The 18,394-nt window shown below is 56.6% G+C and overlaps 1 protein-coding gene across 37 annotated transcripts in view; it reads left to right on the top strand.

Moving 5' to 3' along the window:
• The window catches only part of NRXN2 (neurexin 2), a 110,783-nt gene extending 103,062 nt beyond the window's left edge, over positions 1–7,721 (top strand). For 24 of the 37 annotated variants that reach the window (XM_067037530.1, XM_067037528.1, XM_067037525.1 and 21 more), the window contains one exon: positions 5,793–7,721. In XM_067037530.1, coding sequence (XP_066893631.1) covers positions 5,793–6,679 — 887 coding nt within the window. In that variant the 3' untranslated portion in view covers positions 6,680–7,721. The remainder of the gene's footprint in view (positions 1–5,792) is intronic. The other 13 variants (XM_067037536.1, XM_067037534.1, XM_059068313.2 and 10 more) reach the window with 1 other exon arrangement.
• Positions 7,722–18,394: the final 10,673 nt, after the last annotated feature.

The raw sequence follows: 18,394 nt of genomic DNA, 5'->3' as shown, positions 1-18,394 counted from the left end.
GAACTGTCACCGGGCCGCTATCCCTGAAAGCCGTTTCCAGTCTTCTCTCTTAAGATTTGGGGCTTGGGGGCAGTTGTTCTTCTGACACTTGCCGGCCCCGCATTTCTGGGCTCTCTCTGGTCCCTTCATCTCTGTTGCAAACGCACCAGTTCTTGTCTAATGTTGTTTCTTTCTTGTAACACGTTACCAAACACAGGAAGTAAGAGCCGGCATTGTCGTCCAGACCTCCCTGGCACCTTCCCTTAGTGCCTCAGCCTCAGTAAGCACGTGGCCTGTCCCAAGCAACGGCTGGTGCCAGGTGTCCTGCCGCTGCATTATGTGGTTCTGCGTATTTCCAGCCTCCAAATCCATTTCCTTGAATTGTTACCTGAGGGCCACAGGTTTCTGTTAATGTGACACCCACTTCTGGCTGTGTCTGTATTAGTTAAGGTAACATGTGTTTCTGTAACAGATAACGTCCCCCGAATCTCAGTGGGTCCTTCAAGGGAAGTTTCTGACTCAGGTGAAGCCCCACCTGGGTGCTCCTGACCAGCAGCTGGCTCTGCCCCAAGGAGTGCTTGGGGAATCCAGAGACCTCCCATCTGTGGCTCCTCCATTTCAACACGTGGTTTGCAAGGTCACTGGAAGGAGGAGAAGGAGTGCAGAGGATCGGGCACTGGGGCTTTTATGGGCCGGTACTGGCACTACCCACTGCTCACTCCTGTGGCCACACCTAATTGCAAGGGATGCTGGGAAATGTAGTCTCACTGCCCGAGGGAAAGAGGTGGTCACAGAGGGACAACCGCGTGTGTTCAGACCCATGGTGTCACACTCACATATACTCAGCGACACATTCATGCATTCACATGCACACACGAGCTCAGACCCAGGCTTAGAGGCAGGCGGACCACACACAAACCACGTACAGAGCACAGGCTCACTCACATGCAGGCACGTCCGCTAAGACTCGCTGACACGCATGCTCACTTGCTTGGATCCATTGAGGTTCGTGCGCGCGCGCGCACACGCACACACGCACACATGCGCGCGCTTAGAGACACATGCCCAGGTGCGCAGAAACAGCCCCTCAGAGGGGTGGGTGCACGGGCGTGCACACAGTAGGCGCTCCACCTTGGCGTTTGCCCTTGCTGTGTGTGTGGGTTTCCGGGTGGGGAGGGGTGGTAGCCTTCAGGCCACTGCACACAGTTGCACAGATTGTTCTCTGCTGGAACAGGTGAGTAAGGGCTGAAATCTAGCCAGTGCTCTGCTTGCCAAGCTGTGTGTCCTGCGCCCTGGAGTGGGGCTGTGTCCACCAGGAGAACAGAATGCCTTTTTCCAGTTTTGCACAGAGATACTGTTTGCCAAATCGTACACCTGCAGGGCTGTGGCCACACTGAGGGTCTGCCGTGTTTCTAATCCACACGAAATGCCCTGTGGACTAGTGGCCTTCTTGCCGTCACAGCCTGGGCAGGGCACCCAGCGTTGGCGGATGAGGCCTCAGGCAGCTGATTGCTTAGTCTCTGACCCTCAGCCTCAGTTCTAGATGCTTCTTTGGGGGTGGGCACATCTTGCTTGGGTGGGAATGGGGTTCTTGGGTAGATTTTCAGTCAATGGCCTTCTTTGCCCTAAAGGCAGAAAGGACCCAGCTTGCTTGTCCAGCAGCCCCCAGAGGCAGGGGAGCTGGGGGAGGAGGGTGCTCGGGAATGGCTTGTGGTCTCCTTGGCCAGAATGGAATTCCTTTTAGTAAGTGGAACTGACATGCACTGAAATTCAATTTAGGAGCAGAGGGTGGGTGGCATCTATGATAAGTGCTCCTGTGAATATTTTCCAAATGCTGCAGTTGCCTGAAGTGGGGGAGGGGAGGGAGGCTGTCTAGGGTCCTTATCAGACCCCCAGGGGCACCCCATCCCAATGTGCACCCTTGGCATAGAGCTGGACCCAGGGTCCCAGGCACCATGAGTCTTCATGAGTCTGCACCCCCAAAAGCCCAGCGGGAGGGCCGGCCTGGGGAGCCCCCAGTTGGACTTCTGCAGTGAGAAGTCTCTGAGGGTTCCTCCCCTCCTCCAGGCCCCAGTAAGTCCTCATTGGCACAAGCTTGCCCGACCCTTCCTGCATGACCCCAGGAACATCCGGTACCCTACTTTGTGTGTGACTGCACTGCCACAGAGCCCAGGCCGACTTGAGTGAGAGTTGGGGAAGGAAGGCAGCGTGCGGTCTCAGTAGTGCGTCGTCTTGTGGTGAGGGGTGTAGGGCCCAGGGAGGAAGTGGCGTGGGAGGTGGATGCTGATGTTCAGGGCCAGGAGAAGGGGACACCAAGGGGCAGTTGTGGCAGTGGGGTGGGATGTGAGTGAGGGCAGGGCACTCTCAGGAGATGCTGTCAAAGCCTCGGGCCAGGGGAAGTCCCCAAAGGAGCTGGGGACTCAGGGACAGGACCGAGACCCAAAGGTGGAGGCCAGGAATTGGCTGGGGTTGAAGGGCAGGGCCAAGAAGTCAATATGACCAGGCCTGGAAGGGCTCTGGAGGCAGGGTTGGGGGAAGCAGGAGGCTGCACAGGGGGACCCTGGGAGCCTGTGTGTCCCAAGGACCTAAGGAACCAGTGAGTTGGGGCAAATGGTTGTCGGTGGCTCAGGCAGGGGAGGGCTCAGGCTGAGCAGGATTTGTCTGTGGTCCAAGGCCTGAAGCCCCCGTACACCCTCATCTACTGGGGAGGTGAGCAAAAGGATAGAAAGCCAAGGTCTGTGCCCTGATTGGCCTGATCAGGCCCTCTGGGCCATGATGTGTCCCCAGCAAGGGCCTTCCTGGCAGTGAGTCCAAACCTGTGCCTCCAGGACAGAATAGGGACAGGGTGTGAGAGGTACCCAAGGCAGGGAGGAGCCTCTGGAGGTCTGCCTGGAAGAGGAGGTATTTGGTTGGATTCAAAGGATGAATGAGATATCAGCAGGGGAAAGGTGTTCTGAACAGAAGGCAAAGGTCAGGAAGGGGGCAGGTGGTGTGGGCCAGCAGTGAGGACCCCAGATGTGTTCAGGGTCCACACAGGGAAGGGAACCTTGTCATGGTTGGGCCCAGATGCTACCACTCGAAGGGCTACCAGCCTCCTCCTGAGACCTAACAGCTCAGTTTGCCACTTACCCAGGGGCCAGGTTGCTGGGCCATCCTTGGTGGGTCTAGGGCTCAGTGGGGATGGGAGGACAAACTATGTTCATCCGTAAGCTGGGATCCAGGCCTTGGCCTCACCCTGGGCGTGGAGCCCAATACCTTAATTTTATAGATGAGGAAATTGAGGCCCAGAAAATGAAAGAACCTTGCCCACAGTCACACAGGAATTAATGACAGAACAGGTCTTGGCCTCTCACATTAAAATCAAAGCCAAGAGTCAAGCAGCCTAGCAGATTCCTGCAGGCGTGGGGAGGATGAGTCAGGCCTTCCGGGGCTCCTTGGGAGACTTGGCCTTCGCCTGGCCTCTGAGAGCCACAGAAGGGACTGGATGGTCTATTCATTCATGTAGCCTGACAGTGACACCTGGAAGACCCTGGAAGTCCTGCCCACCCCAGGCCTCAGCATCCTCCTCCATAATAAGCCGAGGTTGGACAGTTCCAGCCCCAGAAAACATGCTTCTCTGCTCTCGGCTCAGTTTTCCAGTGTGGCTGAGCCGGTGGAAGCCCAGGTGCCCCGAGGCTTCACAATCTGGGGTGCAGATGAGCCCCTGTCCAGGGGGAGGTTGGAGCCTGGTGGGGAGAGCAGTCTGAGGAGCTCAGCAAGGCTGTGAGTTCAATAGCAAGATCTTGGCTGAGCTGGCTAGTGTGGCCAAGGACAGCTCTGCCAAACTGCTGGAGCTCGTGATCTGAAGGATCAGCGGAGGTGTTTGGACAGCAGGGCGGAGACCAGAGCGCTTTGGGTCAGGGGAGGAGGAGAAGAGGTGCCAAGGTATGGTGGTGGTGGCACATGGCTGGCCTGGATGCACTGGGGCAGAGGGGTCTGTCAGTGAAGCCCTGAGAAGCCTCCTATGGAGCGGGTGGGAGGCTTGTGGTGTGATCTCTGAGGATCAAACCCTGCAGAGAGACCAGGGAGCTGCACTCAGATGGGGGTGGGGCTTGAGCTGTGCTGGAGGGAGAGCTAGAGAAGAAACCTACAGCCCCTACCAGGCCCAGAGCTGCCCCTCCAAGAGGAGGGAGCCCTTCCACCAGCCACCTAGACCCAGGGCTGCAGCTCTCTTCTACCCCAGACCAGTGGGTTGCAGTGCTTTTGTTTGAGAGGGGGCCCAGGGGGCTGATGGGAGTTGTAGTTGTTGACCCAGGGGCTGATGAGAATTGTGGTCCACACCCCTGTAAGGACTAATGGGAGTTGTAATTCTCACCCTCTGGGGCTGATGGGAATTGCAGTTTTGGCCCAGGGGACCCCAGTTATCTGACCTAGAGAGTGAGGAGACCTACACCCCCACCCCAAAGGCCCTCCCCAGTAGTTCTCCTGGGCCCTATATTAGCAAGTGCATCCTTCCCAGATGGCTGTGTATGTATTTTCTTTTCTTTTTTTGCTTTCTTCTTCTTTCCGTTGTTTTATTATTGTTTTAACAATAATAAGAGGGCCAGAGGCTGTCAAGCCCTGGCCAGGTCCTGGTGGCCCATGGGGGTTCTGGGGAGGGGGAGGGGGGGAAGTCAGTGGGGGTCAGAGGTGGAGGGTGAAGAAAGAGAAAGTTGAGGATTTAGGGTTAGCTCAAGAATCATGTGTCCCTACCCAATTCCCTCACTCACTCCCTGTCCTTCCTCACCTCCTTACCTCAACATGGCTTCTCACCACCACTCCCAAAGTCCTATAGGACAGGACCCTCCTCCAATGTGCCTGTGTGTCCCTTCCAGCCCTTCCTCATGGACCTCGTCACCTCCCACCTTCGGTTCTCTCCCCATGACCAACCTGCAGTTAGCCTTCCAAGCCCCTTCGCATGATCGTCCCCTCCCAGGTCCTCTCAGCCATGAGGCAGTTCCTACGCGGCTGCCTGTCACGTGCCCCCTCCCCAGGCCTTCCTTCCCACTGCTCCCTCCCTCCCCCACACGCTGACACCAAGTGGCGGTAACAGCTCCTCAACGCCAGCCTTCACTGTGCAGATTTCAGCTTTGTGTTTAATGAGGGGGAGAGGGCACGAGTGAGGGAGGAGACAGAGTATTGTGGAGGAAGCAAGTTGTTCAGGGAGAGAAGAGTGAGGGAGGGAGATACCAAACAGATAGAAAGGAAACGTTGTACGGAAAAGTTGTTTTTTTCTTATTTTTTCCGGGAGAACCCGCTTACACAGCTCTGTTTGTAATTTTTTTCTTCATGCTAAAATCACACGGCCTATTTGTTGATGTAAGTTGCCTGAATTCCGTGGTATGCTATCTTCTTTTTTAAAAACAAAAGAAAAAAAAAAGAGAAAAACCCAGAAAAAAACCCTAAAAGATATTGTTGTTAGGTTTGTTTAAATGCTGCTCTTGTATCTGTTTTTAAAGCCTTAAACCAGTAGAGTTGTATTTTTTTTTCCATTTCTTTTCTATTTCCTTTCCTTTCTTTTCCTTTTGGTTTCTTAAGACAAACAAAAGACCAAAACCCAGAGAGCCACAGAGCCCGTGCGTGGGGTGCCCAGGGCATCCGAGCCGCTGCCCGCTTAAAGCTTAAAGCGCGGTGCTCCAGCCGGCTGGCGGGCGGGCCCAGCCCGCTCTAGTCTCCGCCAAAGCCAATTGGAACCGATTTGGGTGTGTGAGGCTGTTGTTTCTCTCTCTGTGCCGGCCGCCTGCACCCCGGCCCTCGCTGACGCCCTGTCTTTTCTCTTCTCTCTCTTGTTCTAGGAGGAGAGTTAATATTGCCCATTATCACGGAGGACTCCTTAGACCCCCCTCCCGTGGCCACCCGATCCCCCTTCGTGCCCCCACCCCCCACATTCTACCCCTTCCTCACGGGCGTGGGTGCCACCCAAGACACCCTGCCCCCGCCCGCGGCCCGCCGCCCGCCCGCTGGGGGCCCATGCCAGGCCGAGCAGGACGACAGCGACTGCGAGGAGCCTATCGAGGCCTCGGGCTTTGCCTCCGGGGAGGTCTTTGACTCCAGCCTCCCCCCCACGGACGACGAGGACTTTTACACCACCTTTCCCCTGGTCACGGACCGCACCACCCTCCTCTCCCCCCGCAAACCCGCTCCCCGGCCCAACCTCAGGACAGATGGGGCCACGGGCGCCCCTGGGGTGCTGCTCGCCCCCTCCGCCCCGGCCCCCAACCTGCCAGCGGGCAAAATGAACCACCGAGACCCGCTGCAGCCCCTGCTGGAGAACCCACCCTTGGGGCCCGGGGCCCCCACGTCCTTCGAGCCGCGGAGGCCCCCTCCCCTGCGCCCCGGCGTGACCTCCGCCCCCGGCTTCCCCCATCTGCCCACAGTCAACCCCACGGGGCCTGGGGAGCGGGGCCCGCCGGGCGCAGTGGAGGTGATCCGGGAGTCCAGCAGCACCACGGGCATGGTGGTGGGCATCGTGGCGGCCGCGGCGCTCTGCATCCTCATCCTCCTCTATGCCATGTACAAGTACCGCAACCGCGACGAGGGCTCCTACCAGGTGGACCAGAGCCGGAACTACATCAGTAACTCGGCCCAGAGCAACGGGGCGGTGGTGAAAGAGAAGGCCCCGGCTGCCCCCAAGACGCCCAGCAAGGCCAAGAAGAACAAAGACAAGGAGTATTACGTCTGAGCCCCCGGCACCGCGCCCCACTGCCAGCTGCCCCTCCCGGGAGGGCCCGAAAGGAGGCTGCGGCCCTCTCCCTGCCGGGGCCCTGGGGACCCACTCCCTGGCTGCCTCAGACTTCTCTCACGAAGAGGAAACGCAAAAAAATGAAAAGAAAAAAAAAAGGAAAACCCCGTGCTCGTCCCCTTCCTCCTGCCGTCCGTCCGGCGCGGAGTCATCGTGCGTCCTGGGGCTGTCTGTCCCTCTCAGCTCTGCGCCCATCGGGCAGGGCACGTGCTCACAGCCCTGGGTTGATTTATTTTTTTAAGGGGGGTAGTTTTATTTTGGTGGGGTTGGGAGGGAAGGAAGACTGGGGGTTTTGTACAGTGTCAACTACTCGTCCTGTTCATTTTCCTCCATTTTTCTTCCTCTTCCCTCTGTTCCCCCAGCCTTCCTTCTCTTCCCAAGCCCTCCAGTCCCCACCCCAGGCTTGCTGTGTCTCTCTGTCCCCACCCTCCTTCCCCACTTCTCCTTTTTGTGTGTGTCTGGTTTCCCCCTTCCTTTCCTCCCTTTGGGTTTCCAGAGTCGGTGGGAGAAGGGCGGGAGGGTGGGCGGAGCGTCCCAGCGAGGGGCGGGGCCGGGATGGCCCCGAGAGCCATCGCTCCGCCCACCAGGAGGAGGCGCCTGCCTGGTTCCGCCCAGGGAAGGGGCTCGGGCCTGTGAAGACCTGTTCTGTCGTGTGCCGCCGGGCGACGTGCATTGATGGGGAAGCTGCTGGAGGAGCAGGGTGGGGGGCGGGTGGGAGGGGAAAGGCAAATGCAGATATATATTGAAGACAATTAATCTAGATATCGCGAGCAGCAGCCTGTGGCACCCACTGGGCGCGGGCAGCAGGGAAGAGAGGGAGCCAGGCATTACCCGCATACTGCTGGGGTCACTTCTCTGCCCACAGGCTCCCTGCTCCCCCGGTTTTTTTTTTCTCTCTCTCTTTGTTAACAAATGTGTCTGAGTCTTGGAAAACACCCCAACCCCGGAAATGTGTGGGAAAAGAAAACAAAAACTTTCCAAATCCAACGGTCCTGTGCAGTTTGTTCGGTCCTGTGCAGTTTGTTCGGGTTGGGTGCTGTTGGGACATGGCTCCGAGCTCTGGGCTGGGGTCTCGGTGCAGATTGGAGCCCACGAGAGCTGGTAAGTAGCCCCCAAAGTTTTGGGCTGAGCATGGCTTTGGGCACCTTGGGGCCGCTTGTCTTTGTCTCACCCCCGTGTCCCAGCAGGCTGGGGGAGGAGACAGCAAACAGGCCCCAGGCTTGTGAGCTATGACTGGTCTCTGGTCCCACTGGCCACGGACCTTAGCTCCCCAGACGGGAGCAGCGTTTTGCCCCCTAATGGCTAAAGAGGGCCTGCCCCTCTGGTGGCTGTGTGTGCAGGGCACTGGCCTTGACACAGCCCTTGGGGGAGGTGATGTCATTCCTGGGTGGGAAGAGCTTCAGTGTCTGGTCCAAGGTCTCAAGGTAACTCCGTGTCTGAGTTCAGATTGGCCCCCAGTTCCGCCTAACTCCGGTCTCTGCCCCTTCTGCATCTCTAGGGTTTGGACCTTGCCCCCCACTGGCTGACCATGGGCAGCCCCTGTGGCCACAGGTGGAAGTAGAGCCAGCACACCTCAGACCAGGTGTTTGCTTCTTCATGGGGACACTAAACAGGCTCATGGTCCCAGACGTGCTGAGATGGGTCTGGATTTGTTAAGCCTCTCCGTCGAAAGGAGCCGAGACTCTTGAAATGGGGGTTGTATACGAGGAGCCACGCACCTGGGCACCCTCGGGAGAGCAAGCAGAGTGTGGGTGGGTCTGCATCTCCCAGGGGGCCACGGTGGACTGCCACGCCCCTGGACACAGGACCCAGCCACGCTTCCGTCACTCAGGTCTCCTCTGCCTTCTGCTCGGTGGCTCTCGCCTCCCCCTCCTGGCTCTGCTTTCTCGTGCTCTTGGCTCACCGTCGCCCTTCGCCGCCCTGTTCTGCTTCCTGAGCTCCCAGTCGGGCGGCTCTGCTGCCGGCCAGCTCATTCTTGTAGCACCTTCCAGTTCACAAGCCTGGTCTGTGTTTAGGCCTGGACACCACCCAGGGCCCTTGGGCTCAATTGCTCACAGGAGCCCCACCCAGGGCCGCCTCATCTCCCCCTCCTTCCCTCCATCCTGGGATGAAGCTTTTATCGTGGGACCACCCTTCCCACCATGGGTTGTGCCCCAGTGGCCCTTGAGAGTCCTCCCCCCACCCCCAAGTCCTAACATGGGTGGGAGAGCAAGTCTTCCCCCCAGCGGCCCCTGAGGGTGGATCTCCCTGGACTTGGCCTCCCCTTGCCCTCCTGAACCAGCCACCAGGAGGGAGCGTTGGGCCCCGCTTGCCTCCTACTGCTGCCCAGTCTTGGAGATCAGCACCCCGGAGGCCGGCTCTAACCCCCAGTGGGAGCCCGAGCGGGGAGGCCTGCCTTGAGGCAGGCTTGTCAAGACCTCCTGTCCCTGTGCTGGCGATGGCCTGGCCCCTGGCTCTGCTGTTGCTGCTCTCTCAGTCCAAGGAATGGAGACTTATCTCAGGTTCTCCTGCCCCATCGCCACTGGCCAGAGAAAGCAAAGACAGGCAGGCAGGATTTCCTTGGTATCAAGAAGGGAACATCCTTACTCCAGAAATTCTAGAGTGGCCTTGAATAGTCTATCAGAGCAGGGAGCCAGAAAGAGGGAGCGTGCAGGAGCTGGAAGGATGGGCCCCAGTCCAGCTCATTGCCGTGTGGCTGTGGGACTGGGTGTTTTCCTCTCTGCGGAAGGGAAGCTAAGAGGCCTGCCACCCAAGGACTTGGTAGTAAGAGGAAAGATTCCTGGACTCTGCCACTGACTCAGTGTACTTGTCTGTAGGAGATGGTCACCTTGCTCTTAGCTCCTTCATCCTGTGCATCTGATATTGAACTTAACACCTGGGCCGGACCTGCGCTCCTTGGCGTCTGGCTGGTCTGCCAGTGACCCCCAGGAGAGTCCAAACAGCATACGGGGTGGGGGGGTTGGCCGAAATTCCAGGCACGCTGCTCCTTGACAGCTGGTACTGGCAGGGATGTGTCAGGAGATTCTACCGGGGGAGGGGGAGGGGAAAGGAAAGACAGAGTTAGGGGAAGAAGCTTGCAGTGAAGTCTGGCTGATGCCTTTGACCTTGAAGACCTGCACTGGCCATGAAAGCCCCCCAGGGGAGGGAACACAAACTCAGCCAGTGCTGGGACTCTTCTGGGAGGATGTCCTCCTCCTGGAGGTGGACATGGAGCCTGTGTTGCTGACACTGTCCTCCCTCACACACCATCACCATACAGCTCACCCATGAGCTGCAGGCCTGGCTGGAGGCAGGAGAATGGCCAAAGTGGGTCCTGAGGCATTTTCCTGTGCCTGCTGCCTGAGGCGTCTCCTGCCATGGGGGGGGGGGGGGGGGCGGAGACTGTAGGGGTGGAGGGGCGGAGACTGTAGGGGTGGTGGTGGGGGCGGAGACTGTAGGGGTGGGGTGGGCGGAGACTGTAGGGGTGGTGGTAGGGTTCTTCTTTCCCACACCCACTTCCCTTGGCTCTAGCACTGCAGGGTGCCCAGCAGCTTCCGGGGCCAGGAGCAAACGGACAGGCATCAAAAGAGCGAGAGTGTCCCAAGTGAAGACCTGCCTTTCGGGTACTAGCACCTAGCTGATTGCAGGCCTGTGGCTGCTGCCGAGGGAGGCCCCTTCTCCCTTGGTAGGGCGCCCACTCTGCCACAGTGATGACACGCCCTCCCTAGCTGCCCCAGAGGGGCAGGGCCCTGGACCTCCCAGCTTCTAGGTCCTGTTGAGTTAAGTGAGGAGTGACATGTTGGAATTAGGTAGGTCCTGGGCCCTGGAAGGCTGTGACCACCTGGAAGGACCAGGAGCAAAGGCCATTCTGAATTGGGACAGAGGGGCAGCTCTGACCCCTTGGTGAGCTGGAGGACATCCCTGGGGAGAGGAGGGGCCATCTTCCGCCAGCCCTGGGGTCTGCCTTCTGGAAGCTTCTGGATACCCTAAGGCCCCAAGAATGCTAAGCAACAGTAAGTAAGGCAGCTGGGGCTCAGCTGGGCAGCAGGCAGACAAGACAGAAGGTCCACGGCAGGCTGGCAAAATCTCACCTTTGGGCATCTTTACAAACATGATCCCACACCCAGCCCCTTTGTTCTGGGGGCCTTCACTGAGGGGTGGCCACAGGCAGATAGCTAAAGGACACGACCCCCCGAGAGGCCCAGGCAGATATGACCAAGCCAGGGACTGATCCCGTCTCCTGGGGCCAGGGAGCTGCTTCCTGATTTCCCGTTGACCTTCTTACGTGTGTGCCCACGTGTGTACACCTGACTGATGCGTGTGTGTATGTCGGTGTAGAGGCGTGCAGCCTTCTGCTGAGGTGCCTGGAAGCAGAGGCACAGACACAGGTGGGTCAGAGACCACCTGAGCACAGGTCTGGGGTGACTCAGTAGATGGGGCAGCTGGCGGGGACCCCGCTGGGCAGGAAAGGCCTCTTGCTGCACCCATGAGTGTATTAGCTGGGGTAGGGGAGCTCGGGGGCCCATCCCTTTCCATCTGAGCCCTTGCACTGGGTTTCCCCATAAGTGATGCCAGAGAGGGGGTTTTGGATGGTTTTCAGAGGGAGGCCCTGCCCTTGAGAAGCATCACTGGATGCCCAGACTTTGAGGCCTGAGGGCAGGCTGGGGGTGTTGGGGCCAGAGCTGGCTCTGGAGGCCTTTGGACCTGGGCTTGACTCCTAATCTGCCCCTCCTAGCTGGGTGTCACAAGCACCCGGGCACAGTTTCTCTGAGCCTTAGATTTCCCGTATGTAAAATGGGGCAACATCTACCACAAAGCGTTCAGGAAAAGATGGAAAGAGATGATGCCTTGAGGCGTCCAGCACGGTGCCTGGCCCACCGCAGAGGCTGGAAAAGGCAGCCACTCTGCTGGCACTCAGGACAGGAAAGCTGGCCTGGGAAAGGGCCACCCCAGTGAGGAAGTCCCCAACCCCTGTGCCGCAGACCCTGGGGGCTCATCACTGGAGTGGGCGAGGCACAGTCCTTTATTCACTCTCTCATCTCCCTCGCACCGGTGGCCCTCTGCTCTGTGTGGGAGCTGGGGACACGGGGAGGCAGACTCCCCCAACCCTCCGGGGACGCACAGGCTGGAGGGGTGGGGGACAGGCGTGTGGCCGCAGCCACGGTAAGAATTTCACTGGAGGCTTGGGTTGGACGCTGGGCCCCAGATCAAGGCCATTGCCCTGGGTGTGGGAGGCTGAGGCCGGGGATTTGTCAGGTAGGGAAGGTGGCAGAAGCGTTCCAGGCAGAAGACCTGGCCGCGTGGCTGGAGTAGCCAGGGGGACGGGGAGGGGCCCGGGGAGGGGCCGGAGCTGTCTCTCTGGTGAAGCCGAGGAGCTGAGGCGCTTGTGCGGAGCCCTCAGGGTGGAGTGAGAATCTGGGGAGGTCTTGAGCACGGCTGACGTCAGCCTCCGAGCTCAGGGGCGGTGAGCGGCGAGGAAGCACAGGGTCGGTCGGGCCCCTGCCCCTGTCTCTCGGCAGCCTTGAGAGAGGGTCGGGTGACGGTGTCCCCGGCAGCGGCCCGCCAATCACACCTTCCTTTGCCCCTTCTGTGTTTAAGGCGGCTCCTTAGATAGTGAGAGGCTGGGCTCGGCTGGAGGGGCAGCCCCCCGGCCCTCCGGAAATCGAGGCCTTTGCTCTCCTTCCGCAGAGAAGAGCCTCCTCCTCCCATCCCATCGCAGGCTTCCCAGGAGGCCTAAAATCGTGTGGATTTCAGAACAGGACGCCCCTGGGTGCTGTGTGTTGCCTTCTTTACTGCCCTGTTCAGGAAAGGCACGGAGGGGTTATGTCTCGTGGCTGCAAATCACGCCTGACCCCTGACACGTGTCCGTCCTGTATACTTAGGAGATACTGCTGCCCTGCTCTCAGGGGCCCAGGACTGGGCTCCCTGAGCACCTCATGGGGGATGGGTGCGCAGTGACAGCCTTGATAGATGTCTAGGGGCTTTAGTAGTAGAGTCTGGGGCCTGTGAGGACCTCCAGCACAGCCGTCACACCCTCAGCTCTCCCCCTGACAAAGTCCTACACTCTCCCTTCCCCTCGATCTCTCTCGAGGTGGAGCTGGGGGTAGCTAGGGCATTTAGGTCTCAGATGGTGGAATGAAGGGAAGGGGACCAAGTCCATACTGTCAGCCGGGAGACCCAGCCCTTGGTCTCCACTCTCCCAAAGATGGGCTGTGTGACCCTGGGCCAGTCCTATCCCTCTCTGGGCTTCTGCTTCTCCCTCTGTCCAGTAGTAGGGGTGGGTGCCAGGCCTGCCCTCTTCTGGGGTTCTCCGGAGGGTGGAGGGGACGGCCCACTCCCTGGCTCCACACATATTGGATAGTGTCACGCAGTGGCAGGCTCTGGGTCTCGGGCAGCAGCAGTGCAGCCAGGCCGCTCAGCGCTGGCACCGCCCTGTACACCAGCAGGGGTAGGGAGGCACCGTGTACACCCAGCAGCCGGACCAGAGGCCCCAGGATGGCTCCCCCTCGGGTTGCCATCTGGCCCATGCCCACTGAGGTCACCCTGCCCGCACAGATGCACCTGTGAGGGGCCGCACTGCCTGCCTATGGCTTTGGCCTCTCACTCTGGCCCGGCCCTACTCAGCCCAGAGAGGTGCAGTGGGTCAGGCTGGGTTGGGATGCACCTGGGCAGCCCTGAGACCACATGAAAGAGAGATTCAAGGCACGAACATCCGGTCAGCACCAGCCTGAGTCCAAACCTGCGGCACACACAAGGGAGGGCGGCCGGGTCCGTGGTGTGCCCCCCCTATGCTCGCCCGCTGAGCATAGCGGTGCTAAAGTGCCTCTCAGGGCCAGACCCACATTCTGCGTCCGTGGAGGGAGGGCTCGTGGGCAGCGTCCCCGCGGCCCAGGCAGGAGGGAAGGCGCTGGGCAGGGGGTGAGCTCCCTGTCAGCAGGGGCAGCCAAGCAGCAGCGGAAGGCAGGCACGTTGCCGAGCAGGTTTCAGCAGTGAACGTTTGATGAGGGCAATGACGCTTCGCAGCCGCAGAGGAGCGTCAGTGAAACCGAGGCCCGGAGAGGGGCTGAGCCTTGCCCAGCGGCGCAGCTGGAGGCTGTCAGAGCGCGACCTGGGAGCAGGTATTCCCACTGCAAGCCGAGTTTTCTCCCCAGACCGGCTGCAAGAGGCCAGTTCGGGGCCAGTCAGGGCCAGGAGTCTGGGAGCACAGGGACAGTGAGGGGAAAGGGGGCCTCACCTGTCAGAGGCTTGGCGGCACACAGCAGCTCCCACCAGGATCCCGGCCAGGTAGATGGACTGGGCCGTGGCTTCAGGGCCTCGGAGTCACACATCAGGTCCCCCTGCTGGGAGAGGAGGAGGATCTGAGCTCAGGAGGCTGGATAGCCCAGGTGGGAGGGGCAGGAGGGGGCAGAGGAGCCAGATGGGAAAGCCCAGGGAACTGGGGCCGGGTGGCCGGCCTGGTGACCTCTGGGGTTGTCACCCCTTGCCTAAGCCCCTCCATGGCTCCCTATTGCCCACAGGTCCAGGATCAAGCCCTCTCTGGCCTCATCTGCCTCCTTTGCTTTGACCCCTCCGCAGCAGCCCCCCCACGCTGGCACCTCCTCCCCACTTTCCCGAGGCCTGCAACCCATCTTCCACACTACAAAACCCTCCCGTCAACTCCTGCTTAAAAGCCAGGGGGCACCCCCTCAGCAGCAGCTAGCCAATGTGTCCCATGGCCAGGGCGGGGTGGGGGAAGCAATGCATTCTGGGGGGGAAGTCAAGAAAGATTGGACCTGAGCCAAGAGACCGCCCCCCGTGGTTGCAATAGTTAATTCTCCAGGCTAAAGGGCCAGAGGCCGCAAAAGGGCAAAAAATGTGTGTGAATGTATACATGAGTGCATGGATGTGTGTGCACAGGCATGTGCATGGATGTGTGTACACACGTGGTGCATGAATGTGTGTGCATGTGTGTGTGCATGAGTGTATAGATGTATGTGCACATATATGTACATGAGTGTTTTCAAGTGTGTGTGTGATGTGTGGCAGGTAGAGAGGGGGCAATGGAGCAGTGATGGTGACCCAGCCATTTGTTCTCATGTGCTTTGGAGCATGAGGCCCACCTATTTTAGGAATATCTCCCCTCCCACTGCTTCCTTTTGTCTTGCCCGCTCTTCCCTCGGCCCATTCATGTAGCTCACTGGTACAACCTCCTCGCCTCACTGGCTTCTGTACCCCAGCTCACCCACTGCTTCCCACAAGCACCCTGTGCTGGTTCAGTGGGCTCCTGCCCTTATTCAGACAGTGCCCCTAGCCTAGAATACTATCTCTAGGCTCACCCTTGGGCCACATCCTCCATGTACTATAAGAGCCTCCTCCTCCAGGGAGCTCTCCTTGGTTATTCCTGCCTCCCCGTGGAGCTCAGAGTGGGCAGTGGAGCCCCCCTCTTCACACTGTCCTGTGCCCTTCTGTTATTGTCCAGCTGGCCTCAATTCCATCCAGTTCATGTTGGGCAGGGACCCTTCTTAAGAGCATCTTTGGAACCCAGGTTTGGACAGCAGACAAAGGTTCCTTGAAGACGTGCTTCAGCTGTTTTTATTTATTTATTTTTTTTGCGGTACATGGGCCTGTCACTGTTGTGGCCTCTCCCATTGCAGAGCACAGGCTCCAGACGTGCAGGCTCAGCAGCCATGGCTCACGGGCCTAGCCGCTCCATGGTATGTGGGATCTTCCTGGACCGGGGCACGAACCTGTGTCCCCTGCATTGGCAGGTGGACTCTCAACCACTGTGCCACCAGGGAAGCCCTTCAGCTGTTTTTAGAAACAACTTCTTTTTTTACCCTGATAATAAAATTCATGTATGCACCTTCCAAAAGTTCAAAAAATATTGAAAGGTAAAAAGAAAACAAAGATCTCTCCTAAACTCACCAACCAGTGATCACCACTGGTAACAATTTGGTGTGAATATTTCCAGACTCTATTCTAGTCCTTGTATGTTCTGCTTCATAAGTCTGGAATGCAAACTAAGCTTAACATCTCCTTTTGTAAAGTCCAACTGAAAAGCCTCTGCCTTTTACCTAGTGATTCTAGCCTATTCACATTTATTGTGTTTATGGTCATGTTTGGCCTTTTGATGCTTTTTCTTCTTTACCACATTTTCCCGTTAAATCTTTTCCTTGTTCCTATTTTCTGTGGAATCCATTGCCTTTTCTTGTTCTATTTTTCTTCTGTCATGGTTTGGCAGTGACACATTCTATTTCTGTTAGCCTTATATTTGAACACACAAACTAGGAGCTCTTTTATACCATCTCCTCTCTTCAAACCTCCCACCTCCTCTTCTGTCCTCTCAATAAATGTCTTTTCTCCTTATTTCACTAAGAAAATAGAAGCCATCAGAAACCAACAGTCTGAGTCTCTCACTGAAGCCAACAGGCCTCAGTGCCCCGACATTCTGCCTTCCATCCTGCCACCGTAAATGCCCTACACGTCCCCTCTCATCGTGGCCAGCTCCTCCCTGTGTGCCCTGCAGCCCACCTCTCCACCTTTTAAAGACTCCCCTACGTCCTTGGCACCTGACTTTCCCTCCCTACTGGACAATTCCCATCAATGTACAAACATGCTGCTTTTTTCTCCAATCCTCAAAAAAGCTCCCCTCACTTTCAACCTTGCATCTCTCTTTAGCTGCCACCCTCTTTTTCTGCTTCTATTTACTGTACAGTTCCATAAAAGGCTTATCGACACCATCTCCAATGTCTCTTCCCATTCTTTTTTGGATTCATCTTCATCAAATTTTTGCCCTGTCACCAATGATGTCTCCCTGCAGCGAGTTCAGTGCCACTTTCCATTTTCATCTTACTTGAGCCATCACAGCCTCTGAGATTTCTCCTTTCATAAGACCCTTCTTCCCTGGGCCCCAGGGCTCGCCCGGCTCTCCTCCCCCTCCCCCGCTTCTCAGTCTCTTTGACTGATTCCTCCTCTTCTCCCCACACTCTTATCCTTGGGGTCACAGGGCTCAGTCCTTGGTCCTCTTCTCAGTCTCTCTATCTTTGGGACAATTCACCTCTTCAAGGACCTCTTCTTGGAATGCTAGACTTTAATCCAACCCCCTAAACGTAGGGGCCTGTTGAAATATACAAGACCCCAGATGGAGCCGCTCCTGCTGGGATTGCCATGGCAACAAAGGAAAACTTTGATAACATTCATGTCCCTGTAAATGCTATGCTGGACCAGAAATGCAGTGCATGCAGTCAGCCGGTCCCCAGATGACAAGCCAACCCTGGGCTTTATACTTATTGCCTTGTTGCTTCTCATTCCAAACAGGGTTCACTATGTGGTCCCAGCCAATCTGATATTTTCTACTTTTCTCATCCTGTTCTTTATTCTTTATTTTATAAAGCTTCCTGCCTTCCCCCTCCCTCATTTTGCGGTTCTCTGAATGGAGATGGTCCATGTCATGAAGTGTTGTGGGGTTTTTTTTTGAAATTTTTATCTAATTCACCATTAAAAAATTTTTTATTGGAGTATAGTTGATTTATAGTTAATTTTATAGTTTTTTGTCATGTTAGTTTCAGGTGTATAGCATAGTGATTCAGTTATACAGATACATATACTCATTCCTTTTCAGATTTCTGTTCCCATATAGGTTATTACAGAATATAGAGTAGAGTTCCCTGTGCTATACAATAGGTCCTTGCTGGTTATCTATTTTGTATATAGTAGTGTGTGTATGTTAATCCCAAGCTCCTAATTTATCCCTACCCCGACCCACCACATTTCCCCTTTGGTCACCACAAGTTTGTTTTCGAAATCTGTGAGTCTTTTCTGTTTTGTAAATAAGCTCATTTGTATAATTTTTTTAAAATTAGATTCCACGTATGAGTGATATCATATATTTTCTTTCTCTGCCTGACTTACTTCACTTAGTATGATAATCCCTAGGTCTATCCATGAAGTGTTAAATAAACTTTGTATCACCTCAGTTATCTTCTTTAATCACTTTCTAATAGGCCTAACAGACGTCCCACACTTACCGAGGCCAAAGCTGAGCTCCCTTTAAACGTGCTTCTCTGTGGCTTTCCTGTCTCAGCGGTCGGGGACTCCATCTTTCCAGCTGCTTAGGAAATAACCCTGGAGCCATCCCTGTCATACTTCATATGCCATTTGCCAGGATGTCCTGTTGGCTTGACCTTAAAGCCATGCCTGGGCTATGCCCACTTCTCCCTTCCCCATCTGCTACCCCTGTGGGCCAAGCTGCTGCCGTGTTTCCCTGGATCATTGCAAGGGCCTCTTCATTGGCCTCCCTTCCTCCACCTTTGAGCCTCTGCCATCTATTCTCCACATGCACACAGATAGAGGGATTCTGTTTTACTTTGTTAACAAAAAAAATTAAACAATAGTCAACCTAAGAAAGAAATGAAAGAAAGAAATTTGAGCCAAACTGAGGATTTTAACCTGGGAGACAGTCTCTCAGAGAGCTCTGAGGACTGTCTGGAAGAGGTTAAGGGGGAGGCCAGTATAGATGAGATTTTGGCAAAGCGGGAACTTGCAATTGAGCACACATCTCAGGAGAAGGTTGCTGCTAGTCAGGAGGAACCGACATCTTAGTTAATGGCCTCAGTGCTTTTCTAAATGTGAGAAGGTGCAAGAATCCGAGTTCATAAAAAATTTCTCCTGAAAATAGCTAATTATCCAAAGGCCCGT

Source organism: Kogia breviceps, chromosome 7, assembly GCF_026419965.1.
Source record: "Kogia breviceps isolate mKogBre1 chromosome 7, mKogBre1 haplotype 1, whole genome shotgun sequence".
Classification (NCBI taxonomy): domain Eukaryota; kingdom Metazoa; phylum Chordata; class Mammalia; order Artiodactyla; family Physeteridae; genus Kogia; species Kogia breviceps.
The sequence above is the reverse complement of the archived record's forward strand: the minus strand, read 5'-3'. Positions and strand labels throughout refer to the sequence as shown.